The sequence below is a fragment of the Spermophilus citellus genome (genome assembly GCF_964194105.1).
Source record: "Spermophilus citellus genome assembly, chromosome: 4".
In the NCBI taxonomy this organism is placed as follows: Eukaryota; Metazoa; Chordata; class Mammalia; order Rodentia; family Sciuridae; genus Spermophilus; species Spermophilus citellus.
This window is the reverse complement of record NC_138185.1, coordinates 198682466-198698675: the sequence shown is the minus strand read 5'-3', so window position 1 is coordinate 198698675 and position 16210 is coordinate 198682466. Positions and strand designations below refer to the sequence as shown.

The 16210-nt window shown below is 34.3% G+C and overlaps 1 protein-coding gene across 1 annotated transcript in view; it reads right to left on the bottom strand.

The window, feature by feature from the left end:
- Window positions 1–16210, bottom strand: part of DNAL1 (dynein axonemal light chain 1) — a 35750-nt gene that overhangs the window by 6668 nt on the left and 12872 nt on the right. Inside the window, exons 5-7 of the mRNA XM_081289521.1 lie at window positions 7266–7321; window positions 2182–2308; window positions 1141–1281 (exon numbers count right to left, since the gene is read on the bottom strand). Of these exons, the coding sequence (XP_081145647.1) occupies window positions 1141–1281; window positions 2182–2308; window positions 7266–7321 (324 nt within the window). The remainder of the gene's footprint in view (window positions 1–1140; window positions 1282–2181; window positions 2309–7265; window positions 7322–16210) is intronic.

The following is a 16210-nucleotide window of genomic DNA, read 5'->3' as shown; positions in this document are numbered from 1 at the left end:
AACTAAAATATTTCTCATATATTTGAATTTTGGCATTATTAAATCTTTTAAAAGTGATAATACTAATAATTTTTGAATACTACTTTGTGCTAAGCACAATGTTAAAAATTGATTATTTAATTTAATCATCATTATAACACTGTGATATATACTCTAAAATGATTACTAGTGGTATTATTACCATTCTCCAGTTTTTTTTTTGGTTTTTTTTTTGGTTGTTTTTTTTTTTTTTTAGAGAGAGTGAGAGAGGGGAGAGAGAGAGAGAGAAAGAGAGAGAGAGAGAGAGAATTTTTTTAATATTTATTTTTTAGTTCTCGGCGGACACAACATCTTTGTTGGTATGTGGTGCTGAGGATCGAACCCGGGCCGCACGCATGCCAGGCGAGTGCGCTACCGCTTGAGCCACATCCCCAGCCCCTACCATTCTCCAGTTTTTATATCATAAATGAACAAGGTTTAGTGAGATTCATTAATGAGTACAATGTCACAAAAGCTATTAAGTGGTGAAGCTTGGACTTGACCCAGTCAGTCAGGGGTATCTACTAATATTAACATGGATCTTAGAGACTAGAAACTAAAATTGGGCAGTGGTGAGGGGGTAAGAGAGAACATTAACCCATCTATGAAAAATAGCTCAACTATTTATCATTATCATTTATGTCTAATCATTCCACAAAATAATACTTTTGTAACTTGAAAATAAGCTTAGCTTACTTATATGCTTTTAATCTAAGGATGATCTCATACCATGTAAATATCCTAGGAGTTTTTCATCTCACTCTGACCTAAAACTGGACCACTAAATTTCATATGGACACAAAGTATTGAAGATTAGGGATGAACTTTCATTTTCTTTTTTGTGATACTGGAGGGATTGAACCCAGGAGTGTTCTACCACTGAGCTACATCCCCAGCCCTTTTTGTTTTGAAGTAGGGTCTGACTAAATTGGCCAGGCTGGTCTCAAACTTTCAATCCCCTGCCTTAATCTCTTGTCTAACTTATAGGATTACAGGTGTGCACCATCAGGCCTGGCTGACAACCTATCATTTTCTTTAGTTTTCCTCCTTGTCATGGTCCCATACCAAAAATTCCATTTTTATACCTATAAAGCATTTCCAAGCCAGCCCAGGATCACTCACCATCCAGCTTTTTCAGTCTGGGCACTCTCTTGGTTGCCTCTTCAATCCAGTTGCCCTCAGCAGAATGCTTTTCTTCCAAGGGATTGCCTACAAACACCAGGTCTTCAAGGCAGGGCAGTTCCGACAGCTTCACAAATTCAGCTACAAGTACAAAGCACACTTTCCTTATTAAAAGGGTTAAGTTTTACTGTTTTAATTTTGATGATTGAACTTCAAATCACTAAACCTAAATTTGTGACTGTTCAGGTCAGTCAGTTGTTTAAGATTTTGAAAAAGATTAGGGAAATTTTACTATAATGAAGTTATTCTCTGAGGACATTATGGGATGGGAAAGAAGAAGACCTTCTATCTTTAATGCTAGCCTAAGGGTGAGATAAGAAGAAGAGATGAGGATCAGAGTTGAAAAAAAAAAATAACAAGTTGATCTCATGACAGTCTTGTTTATGCTGTGCTGAATCAATGTAGGCCAAGCTAAACTGCCTTTCTATCTCTACCCATTCCTCATCTTTGAATTATTAAAGCAACTAATTCAAATCTTTACTGCAGAATTTATTATAGTTTTATAATTATTAGCTTATAAATAAATTTTCCCCACTAAGCTGTAAACTCCTTGAGGGAAGAGGTGAATGAATGTCCTATTCAACCATGCCTGTTGAGTCTGGCATGATTCATGGACTTATAATAATATAACAGAGCTTTATCACATGCTGAATGAATAGCGTGAGATAAAAAAGCAAAGCAAGATAGTCTTCTACTCAAGCAGTCAGTCTTCTACCCAAGAATTATTTAAATTGATTCCTTCAGCCCTTGGATAACATTTTTTTTCATGATTAATAGGACCAGAATCTTCCCAATTATATTCACTCTAAGTAAATATTTAAATAGATATTTTTGCCTTTAAAATTTAGGAATTCCAATAGCTATTTCCTATATAAGAACTCCTATAATTATTTCTATGCTTAGAAATAAATATTCCCATTTTGCTTCTTTTCCCTATTGAGTATTTTCTATAAAGTTAGCGAAGAGTTGCTCTCAGCTTACCCCATTCTTTCACCAGGTTATTAGACATATAGAGAATCTTCAATTTCTTCATTACATGGATTCCTTTCAACTTCTCAATAAAATTATAGGAGATCCACAATTCCTCTAAGGTCTCTCCTACTGCTTCCTGAAAAAGAAAGCAATCTGATTTACACGCTTATTTTTAGCCTTTTTTTCCAACCTCTTTCCTTAAAAACAGATAACAGCTTTCAAAGAACACTAAGACCTGCCTGTCCACCTGTCCCCACGTGTCCACTTATAGGAGAGCTGAGCACTGATTCTTATATGGAAGTTCTTTTTTATTGAGGGAATGAAGCAGAACATTCTCTTCCCTTCTTCAAACTGATTTGAACTCTTCCTTCTGATTGCTTCATTGAGCAAAAACTTACAAAATATTCTTTACCAAGAATAGTTTACTGAAATCACCAAAATGAGGAATAATGGCACTATGATCACTTTTATTGAATAATATAGTTTCACATTACTTTCCTATAGATTAATTTGGTTCTTATAACATTCAAAGGAGACAAGGCAAATTATTTGATTTCTATCATGTCTTTTTCTAAGATTATACTGATATTAAGTAATACATTTAGCTCTAAACTTCAGGGTTTTTTCAACATTTTTATGAAAAATTATAAACAAAAAAGTTGAAAGAATTTTATATTAAATGCCCACATATTCATTTCTACCTATCCACTATAAGCAATTTGCTAAACTTGTCCTATCAAATCTATCCATCCATCAATTCATTTTATTTATTTGGTATATAAAATTCAGCTTTAAACTCTTGCTCTTACTATTTATAGTATAAAGATTATATCACATAAACATATATTGTTGAAAAGATAGCTTCTTCAACAAATGGTGCTGGAAAAACTAGAAATCCATATGTAGCAAAATGAAATTAAACTCCTATCTCTCACCCTATACAAAACTCAAAATGGATCAAGGACCTCAGCATTAGCCCGGAGACCCTGTGCTTACTAGAAGAAAAAGCAGGCCCAACTCTCCATCATGTTAGCTTAGGAACCAACTTCCTCAACAAGACTCCTAAAGTGCAAGAAGTAAAATCAAGAATCGATAAATGGTATGGTATGAAACTAAAAAGCTTCTTCACAACAAAGAAAACAATCAAGAATGTGAAGAGAGAGCCTACAGAATAGGAGGAAATCTTTGCCATCTAAACCTCAGAGCATTAATCTCCAGGATATACAAAAAAACCTCAAATAACAAAACAAAATAAAACACCAATCAATAAATAAATGGGCAAATGAACTGAACAGACACTTCACAGAAGAAATACAGTCAACAAATATATGAAAAATGTTTAATATCTCTAGCAATTAGAGATATGCAAATCAAAACTAACTGAAATTTCATCTCACTCCAGTCAGAATGGCAATTATCAAGAATACAAGTAACAATAAATGTTGGCCAGGATGTGGGGAAAAAGGTACACTCATACGTTGCTGGTGAGCCTGCAAATTTGTGCCCAAAAAACCCCCAAAAAACAAAAAACTGGAAATAATCTAAATGCCCAGTAGTAAAGAAATACAGATATGTAGCATGTAGTAATGTTTCAGATAATGACAAACCATGCATGACAGTATATACCATATAGTTTAAGTAGGCTATACCATCTAGGTTTGTATACATATACTTTATGATATTTGCACAACCTAGCTGCATTTTTTAGAGCATATCCCCATCATTAAGTGATAAAGGACATTACTGTGGAAAAATATACAACTATTTAAAAGTATTCATTAAATATGCATGTATTGACATGGAAGAATATTCCTGATATATTATTGGATTAAAAAAGCATAATTACAGAAAAACATACCTTGTATGTTAGTAGTACAAAAAATATAATGTATATATACACACACATACGTACATGCACATACAAATATCTATTTACTTTTCTGTGTTCAGAAAAAAGTTAAAGCCTACAAAACAATTTTATTCCTATTATCTCATAGACCTGGAGGGGGTGGTAGGGAAGTTCAAGAAGAATGACTTCCACATTATATTTAATATATTTATAAATTGTTTATTTTTATAATGAACATATCACTTTTATATTAAGATTTAAACTTAAGTACTAGTTTGTATAATTATAATAAAACATTGAGCCAATAAATATTTATAGAGTGTCTATTACATATATCACACACTATTATAGATGCTGATGAACAAAACTGATATGTTCATTGGGGGTGCAGTATATATAAGAGGGATAAAAAAAGAGAGAGAACAAAGAATTTCAGATTAATTAATTATATAAAAAAATAAATTTTAAGACTTAAGACTGCTTTAGATATAGGGAGGTGGAATGGCTAGGTCACCTGTAAGGAGGTGACATCTGAGTTGAGAAATTAAGGTTAAGAAGGAGCCAAAATAGTGGAAATCCATACTAACAGTTTTTAAGGCAAAGGGAACAGCAAGTACAAAGGTCCCCAGATAGGAATGGACTTCTCAGGGTCAAGGAAGTGAAATAAGGCCTGTGGCTATAGATTAATAATAGAAGAGCCCTATGAAATAAGACCGGGAAGGAAAGCATAGGTCAGATCATACATATAAATGGGCTTATAATGTGTCTTAATAGTCAGTTTTCCTAAGTAGTCTGAAATGAATAACTTTCTTTTAATTTAAATATTCACAATTTATAATCATTTGTAGTTTACTGATTCAGCTATCAAAAAAAATTTGTCTGGATGAATAATTCAACTAAGTATGTGAACCTATTTTGAGTCTCGCTTCTGTATCCCTGTGCAGTTTATTTCTCTTTAGTTTACATATAAGTGTTAAAGGTTTTGACACACACACACACACACACACACGCACACCTCTCAAATATGTCTGATACATCCTGGAAACAGAACCAACAATTGGGTGTTATGAAGGCTCAGACAATGGAGAAAAAGTAAATATCCTTAAATTTATAAATATACTTAAAAAAAAACATTTTATTTTTATAGATCATTTAGAATTTTGCTTATCAATCCAATTAGATAGCAAACAATTCAGCTGTTGGTTATTGTTTGGGGGAAGAAATTTCTTTTATTTAATTCCAGAATCTAATTCTGAAGAATTTCTGAGCATTTTATAAATTACTGGTAACACTTTATGTGGATAAACAGACACACAGAGTGGGAATATAATTCAGAGAATGGCTAATAAATCCAAGAAAATTCCAAAATTGCACCTCTGAAAACTGACTGCTATTCGGGTGGTAAACTGTTTCTGCAGGGGGATGGCCACTTTGGCCTAATTTTGAGAGATTATTGATGGGAAGCACTGCAGTTTCAACCTGCTGCTGTCCCTTATGAAGCACAAGCTAGACTTACTGGGGGACATGAAGACAGGAGTCAAAAAATTTTCAGAATGTTTATGAATTATTTAGTAATAAACACTTTTCTAAAAGTATTACCCTTTGGGGAACAGATACAAGAAAAAGAAATTAGCTTCATCTTTCCTAAAATTGCCTATTTTCATAATACTGTTTCATCTATTCTTTGGAAGGAAGTTGAAATAATCAGTAAATAAAAAAATAAGGGCTGGGATATAGCTCAGTTGGTAGAGTGCTTGCCTCACATGCTCAAAGCACTGGGTTCAATCCTCAGCACCACAAATACTAAATAAATAAATAATAAATAAATAAATAGCATATTGTAGTAAAAAAAATTTTTTTAAATGCCTAAGGTTGGTATGGGGAAATGGAAAACCTCAAACATTACTGGTAGGAATATAAATTGTTTCAAACTTTACAAAGGGCAACTTGATATATGTCACAAAAGCCTAAAAAGAAATTCGTATCTTTTGACCCAGCAATTCCATTTCAAAGAATTTATTGAATTATTCATGAATGCGTACATTAATATAGCTAAAAGAAAATTCATAACAGGAATGATTATAACAACTCCAAACTAGAAATGAACTACACAATTAATAAGTAACTGACTTAAATAAATTATGATACATCAATAAGATAGAATATTAGGCTATTGTTAAAAAAACAGTATGACTGGGCTGGGGTATAGCTAAGTGGTACAGCATTTGCCTAACATGTGCAAGGTCCTGGGTTTGATCCCAGCACTACAAAAAAAATTAAAAATATAAAAGGGGGTATGATTAAATTTATTTTAAAAACTTAAGTTGCATTCTCTAATTAAAAATCTCCAATGGAAGTCAGGCAGGTGCTGCATACCTGTAATTCCAGCTATTTAGGAGGCTAAGGCAGAGGTATTCCAAGTTTGGCCAGCTTCAGCAACTTAGAGACACCTTGTCTCAAAAAATAAAAAAGAGCCAGGAATGTAGCTGGCTCAATCTCCTGGACTGCATAAAATAAAAATAAAAACAGAAACCTCTACTGACTTTGCAAGACACTTGGGGAAAATAAAATAAAATAAAATCTTATCTCTGTCGGCCTGGTCCCTGGTTCCTTCTCCAATGTCACTGAGGACCACCCTCCTTCCTCAATCAACTCTTCTGGCTCCTACTCAAGGATACCAGGTCTAAGACGTTTTCACCTGCTGTCCCCTCAGCCTGGTGCTCTTGCTCCTTGGTCAGCTCTGTAGCTTTATAGTCTACATCTCACTTCCACAGAGAGAATTTGCATCATTCTATCTTCTCTTATGCCTCGTTTTTCTTCATTCATCACCACCTGATTCATCATACAATTATCTTTTTATATCTCTCTCACATATAATCTAAGTTCTATAAGAGCAAGGACTATTTTATATTCTCTGTCTCTCTAGTGCCTCAATCAGTGCCTAGCTTCAAGTAGGCATTCAAGAAATATTTTGAATGAATTTGCTGAACAAATGACATGGCAAAGTGAATTTTACAAATTAAGTTAAAAAGGAGGTGCAAAACAATATGTATTGTATGATTTCATAATCTACATACCCACTGAAGAACAGAAAAAAGGTAAAAAGCAAAAGATGTCAGCAGTGTTTAAACTGTCAGTGGTTTATATTTTTAACTTGCTTTTTTACTCTGCAAAGCTTCTGCAATGAACATTTTTTAATTAAAAAAAGTTTGTACCTTTTTAAAAATGTTAGATAACAACCTACCAGTCCATTTAAGTTCTTTATGTTGTTTCTTCCTAGAGACAATATCCTCAAGTTTTCTGTAGTGGAAAGAAAGAAAGCATTTTGTTTACGAGAATCATATAATTGTTGTAAATCTAGTATAATAAAGCTTTAATAAGTTTTATGTAACAAATAACCTTATTTGATGAGCAAAAAAATAGGTAATCAAAGTAGTAAATAACATTGATTTATCTAAGATAATTTATCTAAGATAAGCACTGTAATAACCATAACCCCACATCATGTCAATATTAAATTTAAAACTGATTAGGTATCTGGAATGCCTGGCTAGTAAAATGTTAAAATGTTACAGGGATAAGAGTAAAGAAGATGTTAACTTTTATTTGGGGAGCATGTATGTTTCAAATATGTTTAAATATATAGTATCAGAACTCACACTGGAAAATAGAAATATATTATTTATATAGTTCCCTCTTACTAGCTGGGCATGGTGGTGCACACCTGTGATGTCAGTTACTTGAGAGGCTGAGGCAGGAGGATCCCAAGTTCAAGGCCAGTCTGGGCAACTTAGTAAGACCCTGTCTCAAAATAAAATAAAAAAGGTTGGGGATGTTGCTTAGTGGTAGAGTGCCTAGGGCTCAAACCTTAGTACTACAAAAAGAGAAAAGAAAAAAAAAAGTTACCCTTTACTCTGTGAAGTATTATAAGAGAAATGAAATAAATTTAGCATTTAAAAATGTTTTGTTTTTCAATATTTTAAATAATTACATTGTGATTTGATTAAAAAGAAAATGCCTGTTTTTAATTTTTAAAAGGATATTTGTTTTTGTTTTTGGTTTTGGTTTTTTGTATAATTATCTGGAAAAGAAAATAGAAAATAGAAATAGTGGTTGACTTTAGGAAGGAGCTCAGAGTCTGTGGTCAGAAAAATAATTTTTTAAAAAAAGTTTTTTCGTAATTGTAGATGGACAGAATGCCTTTATTTTATTTGTTTATTTTTATGTGATGATAAGGCTTGAGCCCAGTGCCTCACACATGCCAGGCAAGCAGTCTGCTTCTGAGCTACAGCCCCAGGCCAAAACTTACTTTTCATTGTATTAGTGTAATCTCATTTGAATCATTTGAATAAAAACATATGTGTACATTATTTTTCCAAATTAAAAAAATAAGACTTCTAGTAAAATATAGGAAACCTCACTTCTATTTCAAGAAACTACTGTGATTACTTTTGTATAAGTAATATATTTAGTTTTCACAAATTGAACTTCTATGATTGGGCTGGGGTTGTGGCTCAGAGGCAGAGTGCTTGCCTAGCATGTGTGAGGCACTGGGTTCAATTCTCAGCACCACATATAAATAAATGAAAAATAAGGGTATATTAACAACTAAAAAATATTTAAAAAATAAAACTTTTGTGACTATCTAATGTAGTAGTCACAAGATAAATATGGCTATTTAATTTAAATTAATTGAAGTTAAAATTTAATTAAAATTTAGTTTCTTAGTCACACCAGCCAAGTGCTTAATAGCTATATGTGGCTAGTAGCAAATTTACTGGGACATTGCAGATGATTCTGGTGGATATACTATTTTGTAATGTACATAATTCAATGGTGAGAACACAGATTGAATTATCTTGCAATTCTCTAGGTAAGCAAACTTCTTTGAATCTCAGTCTTATCAAATATATAAGAATGTAAGCATAATAATAACATAAATATTAAATGAGACAATTATTTAAAACATTCAGTAAGTTCCTATTCTATGGCACATATACAAAAAATAATGTGGTGTGTCAGGCACATATAACTATGGTTTTAATTTATTTAACTTAATAAATTATTTTCAATTCTGAGCTTTCAAAACAAGGTATTTTAAGAACGATCTAATTCATATAAAATGGCTTAACCACTGAAATAAGACACCATGTTATGGACTAAATTGTATTTTCCTTAAAATTCATGTTTATATCCTAACTCCCAGTTATCTTAGAATGTATTTGGAGATAGGAGCTATAAGGAGCTAATTGAGATAAAATGAGTTCATATAGGTATCCCAGTCCAATATAAAGGAAGCTTTTATAAGAAGAAAAAACTGGGTCAAATATATAGAGGAAAACCATGTAAAGGGAGAAGCCAAGCCAACAGCCTTCTACAAGCCAAAGACAGAGGTGTCAGAAGATATTAATTCTGTTGAAAAATTGATCTCAGACTTCTAGCCTCCAGAATTAAGAAAAAATAAATTTCTGTTGTTTAAGCCACACAGTCTCTGGGATTTTGTATTGGAAGCTTTCACAAACTAATATACCCCATGTAATTATGAATAACAAATTATTCCTTAAAGCTCTTTGATATAGAAAAATGAAGACTTTCTCTTTAGCTATTTCATGAAGAATCAAAAGCATATTAAGGGCTGGGGATATAGCTAAGTACTAGCATACTTGTCTAGCATTCACAAGGTTCTATCCCCAGCACAATAAAAAAATAATAAGAAGAAAAAGAAAAAGGTTATTCAAAAATTTATTCATTCAACACATAGTTATCAAACTATTTTCCAGGAACAATAATAAGCACTCATAATATTACAGTGAGTAATAAAGATAAAAATTCCTGCTGTCCTGAAGCTAATGTTGGGCAGACAATAAACTGAGTAAGTGTATAAGGTATGACCAGTATAAAGGAAAAAAAGAGATATGCAGATAAAAGGAATGAAATATAAGGTGTTGGGCTGGGGATGTGGCTCAAGTGGTAGCGCGCTCGCCTGGCATGCGGCCCGGGTTCGATCCTCAGCACCACATACCAACAAAGATGTTGTGTCTGCCGAGAACTAAAAAAAAATAAATAAATATTAAAAATTCTCTCTCTCTCTCTCACTCTCTCTCCTCTCTCACTCTCTCTTTAAAAAAAAAAAAGAAATATAAGGTGTTGGGAGAGGTTGATATTTTAGATAGAAAGTCACTTCTAAACAAATACTCAAAGGCAGTGAAACAGCTAGAGAACTTTAAGTGCAAAGGCTTTGTAAGCAGAACCACATCCAAACTGTTCACAAAACACAAGAAGTTACCTGAGAGAATAAAGGAAGAGAGTAACAGAACATAAAATTATAGAAATAATAAGCCATAGAAGGGATATAAAAGAGTAAAAAAATTATCACTGGGTGCAGTGGTGCTCGCCTATAATCCCAGAGGCTCACGTTAAAGTATGAGATATCTATTAGACATCCAGTGGAATTCAGACACTGAATGTGTGAACCTGGAGTATGAGAAGACCTCAGGGGTAGATATTTAAATTTGGGATCCATCTGCATATATGTGGTAAAGCCATGACCCTGGATGAGATAATCTGAGGAGCAAGTGAAGAGAACAAAGAGAAAAGATGCAAGAACTGAGTTTTGACAGCACTCCAATATTTAAAAGCTGGGGACACAAAACCGGGCTGTCAGAAAGAGAGGAGAAAACCAGGAAGATATGGTGCAATAGAAACCTAATACTGAAAGTGCTCCAAAGAGGAAAAAGAGCCCTGGTACAGTGGCACACACCTGTAATCCCAGTGGCTCGGGAGGCTGAGGCAGGAGGGTCGCAAGTTCAAAGTCAGCCTTAGCAATTTAGTGAGGCCCTAAGCAACTCAGTGAAACTCTGTCTCAAAATATAAAAAAGGCTGGCAGATGGCACCTAGGGTTCTGGCTCAGCGACAGAGTGCTCGCCTAGCACGTGTGAGGCCTGGGTTCGATCCTCAGCACCACATAAAAATAAATAAATAAAATAAAGGTATTATGTCCAACTATAACAAAAAAAAAAATTTAAAAATACACTGGGCGGGGGGTGCTGTAGCTCAGTGACAGAGTGCTTGCCTAGCATGTGTGAGACAATGGATTTGATCCTTAGCACCACATTAATAAATAAATAAAAAACAAAATAAAGGCATTCTATCCAACTACAACTACAAAAAAAATGGGGTGCTGAGGATGTGGAACAGTGGTTAAGTGCCCCTGGGTTCAATCCCCTGTACCAGAAAAAAAAAAAAAAGGAAAGAGAAATCATTTATGTCAAAATATGCTAATTGGCTAGGTGGAGAGGCTGAGGCAGGAAAATTGCAAGTTCCAGGCCAGCCTAATCAACTTAATCTAGACCCTGTCTCAAAGTGAAATAAAAAGGGTTGAGGATGTAGCTTAGTGGAAGAGTACCCTGGGTTCAATTCCCAGAACCACTTCCAAAACGGACTGATCAATTATGATGAGGTCATAGGAAATAAATAAATGCAACTCTCAAAGATATTTAACTTAATATATAAAACTCCCATTTAAAAATGTACATAAAATGGTAATGAAGGGCTCAAAACATCTTATTTATTGCCATGAAGGGAAATAGGTAAATTATGATATCAAAATTAATAGACTACACATTCTAACAAAACATGATTATGTATTTTCCTTATTTTATATGTTGCATACGTTAAGGTACCACTAGAAAGAAAACACTGTTGTTTTCTTCATACAATGTCATGATGGAAATCAAAACAGGGCTTTCAAGTTTTATGTTTATTTCTAACCTGGAAGAGTATAGTTTTGTTTGTGTTGCCAAAGATACAAGAAAACAAAACTTATTTTCTAATATTTAATATGAGATTATTAATACTCACAATATATAGTTTTTTTAGTCATGGTTGTGGATATAGTCATGTCATAGAGTTTTCCAGTCCTAGTTTTGGTACACTAAATTGTCCTTGTGTTTATTCTTCCTATAAACCATCTGTTAAATAGGAATATGTATGTATTTCTAAACTTTCTGCCATAGCATAATAGATAAACTATCATATTCAAGAAAGGATGGGGGTAACAGGCAAGCTAGAGGCATAAATTCAGTCTTTTATATGGTTCTGTTAATTTCTCTGCTTCATAGTCACAGATAAAATGTATTTCCTAACCATTGACTAAGGAAGTATTTATATTTACAAGCACAACCAAAATGAGATGAGTCAAGTATAGCAAATGCCTGTATTCTCTCATTCCATGTGTATAGCAGACATCAATAATTGATCAAGATTTCCTTTGCCATTGAGTTGTGGGAATTCTTTTTCTTCTTCTTCTTAATCTTTGTTGTTGTTGTTGTTGTTGTTGTTGTTGTTGTTGTTGTTACAAGGTATTAAACCTGGGGCACTTAACCACTGAGCCACATACCCAGCCTTTTTTACTTTTTATTTTGAGACAGGGTCTTGTTGAGTTGCTTAGAGCTTTGCTAAGTTGCTGAAGCTAGCTTTGAATTTGTGATCCTCTTGCCTCAACCTGTTGAGTTACTGGGATTACAAATGTGTACCACTAACTATGCGTGACTGGGAATTCTTCTTAATTTAATTTTCCAGAGAGTTACACACCAAATAACCTAAGTTAGAATATGGGTCAAAAACCATAGTCAACCCTATTTCATTTCATAAAATCATGACCCTATTATGAGTCATGATTTTATGAAATGAAAAGCATATAATTTATCATAATATGTGTTTCAGTGCAGTCTCAAGCAAAATACTTACATTAAAAGAAATTGAGGCCGAGAATAAAATGACTAATTACCTAAGAGAACAAATTATTCAACAAGTCAGGAAAAAAACAGAATAGAGGGAGTCATTTTAAGCCTGCTCCAATAGTTAACACTTCCCTCTAACACTGTAAAAATATAGAATGCCAAGTTTGATGTGTGTGTGTTTTGTTTGTTTGTTTATTTGTTTTGGTGGTGGTGCTGGGGATTGAACCCAGGGCCTTTCGCATAGTAGGCAAGCACTCTACCACCCACCCTCCTTTCACACAGTAGGCAAATGCTCTACCTCCCTCCAGACCCTGGAGTGCCAACTTTGAGAAAGGTATTGGGGGCGGGGAAAGGATCTGGAATAGAAAAGACTAATAATATGTTATGCATGCCCTCAAGAAGCTCACTATCTAAAGAGCAAAACATATTCTCAACTATAATAGTGATTAATAGTTATTGAGCACTTTATCTGAACCAGCACAATTCTTAAGTACTTCATGTAATCTAACTCATTTAATCTTCACCATAATTATATGAAGTGGATAATTATTATTACAATCCAAGGTAGACTCTTATAAATATTCTCAAAGAAGAAGTAATTATGAGGGCTGGGGTTGTGGCTCAGTGAGTAGACACTCATGTGTGAGGCACTGAGTCCAATCCTCAGCACCACATAAAAAAATAAATTAATTAAAGGTATTGTGTCCATCTACAACTAAAAAAAAAAAAATTCTTCTAAAGAAAAGAAAAGAGGGCTGAGGATGTGGCTCAAGCGGTAGCGCGCTCGCCTGTCATGCATGTGGACCGGGTTCGAGCCTCAGCACTACATACAAAGATGTTGTGTCTGCCGAAAACTAAAAAATAAATATTAAAAAAATTCTCTCCCTCTCTTTCTCTTAAAAAAAAAAAGAAAAATAAAAAAAAGAAAAGAAGTAATTATGATGCTGGAAATTAGGAAAGTTTTTAGAGAGGGACGTAACATTTGAATATGGCATTCTTAATCTTTATTTTCTTATAGGATTTTCCTATTATAGGAGGGGGCTGCTCTCCATGAAAAATGTTACATCAATAAATACGTACAGTCATAATAAAGCAATGGTATGTTGGGATAAATACAGTGGTACAAGTATCTTGTTTATTTATTTATTTGATAGTGGGGATTGAACTCAGGGGCACTCAACCACTGATCCATATCCCCAGCCCTATTTTGTATTTTATTTAGAGACAGGGTCTCACCGAGTTGCTCAGTGCCTCACCATTGCTGAGGCTGGCTTTGAACTCATGACCTCCTGCCTCAGCTTCCTGAGCCACTGGGATTAGAGGTATGCATCACCGTACCCAGCTATTTTTTTTAAAGTTTTTTGATACAAACTTTCAGATGGCTTTGACTATGATATTAAGACATTAGGTCTTTACTAAGCAAAGGAGAGCCTAGGTCTCAGATCTAGAAGAATGATATAAAAACAAGTTATTTATTTATTTATTGTACTAAGGATTGAACCCAGAGGTACTTAACCATATCCCCAGTCCTTTTTGTATTTTTATTTTGATACTGTATTAGAGTTATGCAAGGTGTAGCCACTGGGGAAATTGGATGAAGAGTGTAGGGGAACTGCCTACTATTTTTACAACATTCCCTGAATCTATAATTATTTATTCAAAGTGAAAAGCTGAGAATTGAAAGAATACAGCATGTGTGAGGACACACAGGAAGTGCTGAATACTATGGCTCTCTCTTATCATCAATTCTACCTGGATGGACCTTCCAGGGTCTTGCTAAATTGCTTAGGTCTTTGCTAAGTTGCTGAGGCTGGCTTTGAGCTTGGAATCCTCCTGCCTCAGCCTCCTGAGTTGCTGGGATTACAGGCATGCAACAACCATGCCTGGGAAAAAATAATACTTTTAGAAAGAAATCTCTGGTATCATTGATAAAGTTTAACTGAACAATAGAAAGGAGAAAAGGAGATTAATTAGGAGATTATCACAAAAGTCATAAAGTAGTTTTTTTCCTAACTATGGGTAATAATCCATTAATGAGTTGTGAAATCAACTTGGTTGTGGTCAGCATTGAAAAAAAATCAAATTTAAAAAATACATACTGGACCCTATGCTATAAGAGTTCATACTTTTTTTTGTAAATTCTATTCCAGTTTAGATGGGTATATATATATGTATATTCATATTAATATATAATAAATTCATATGTATTTCTTACTGTAGAAAGTGGTAAAAATGTTTGATAAACATGATCTAAGGGGAAGCTAAATTCAAGTTGGGGCTCCTAGAAATGGAAAAGCAACAAATTATTTGAAAGCTGCTTCAAAGAGTAGAATTAATAGGACTTAATGATGAACTTGGGTGTAGGGTTTAAGCGAAGAGAGAATATGGTAGGCTAAATAATGGTTCTCCCAAAAGTACCTGTATCCTAATCCCTAGGATCTGTCATAAATGGAAAAAGGTACTTTGTAGGTATGATTAAATTAAGGATCTTAAGATGGAAAAATTGTCCTCAATATCTCAATGTGGCCAAAATGCAATCACACATATCCTCACAAGAGTGAGGCAGAGGTTTGACCTGACACAGAATGGGAGAAGTCAGTGTGATGGCAGAGATTGGGAGTATGGCACCCATTAGAAAATGGAAGAGGGCCATAAAGAAAAATAAAATTATATTATTTGCAGGAAAATGGATGGAACTTGAGAACATTATGTTAAGTGAAATAAGCCTAACTCAGAAGGTCAAGAGTTGTATGTTTTCTCTCATATGTGGAAGCTAGTGAGGAAAAGAAAAGAATGGTGAGGATGGCAGATCTCATGAAAATCAAAGGAACATAAATAGAATAGAGAAAAGGGACCAGGGAGAGGGAGGAGAGGAGGAAAGGGAAAATACTAGGAAATGATATTGGCCAAATTATACCATTAAATTGTGAGCATGTACAAATATGTAACAATAAATTGTATAATTATATACAACTATAATGCACCAATAAAAAATGTGGAAAAAAGAAAAAAAATGGAAGAGGCCTAACTACTTTGGAGGCTGAGGTACGAGAATGGCAAGTTGTCTGGGCAACTTAGCAAGATCCTGTCTCAAAATAAAAAATTAAAAGGGCTGAAATGTAGCTCAGTGGTAGAGCACCCCTGGGTCCAATCCCAGTACAACAAAGAGAGAGAGAGAGAGAGAGAGAGAGAGAGAGAGAGAGAAGAGAAGAGAAGAGAGGAGAGGAGAGGAGAGGAGAGGAGAGGAGAGGAGAGGAGAGGAGAGGAGAGGAGAAGGGAGGGGAGGGGAGGGGAAGGGAGGGGAGGGGAGGGAGGAAGGAACAAATGAAGGAAAGAAAAAGAAAATAAAATGGAGGAGGCCAGAAAAAGATCCCCTCCTAAAGCCTCTTATGGAATGTGGCCTGATATTTGGTCTAATGAAACTTATTGCAGGTTTATGACCTCCTAA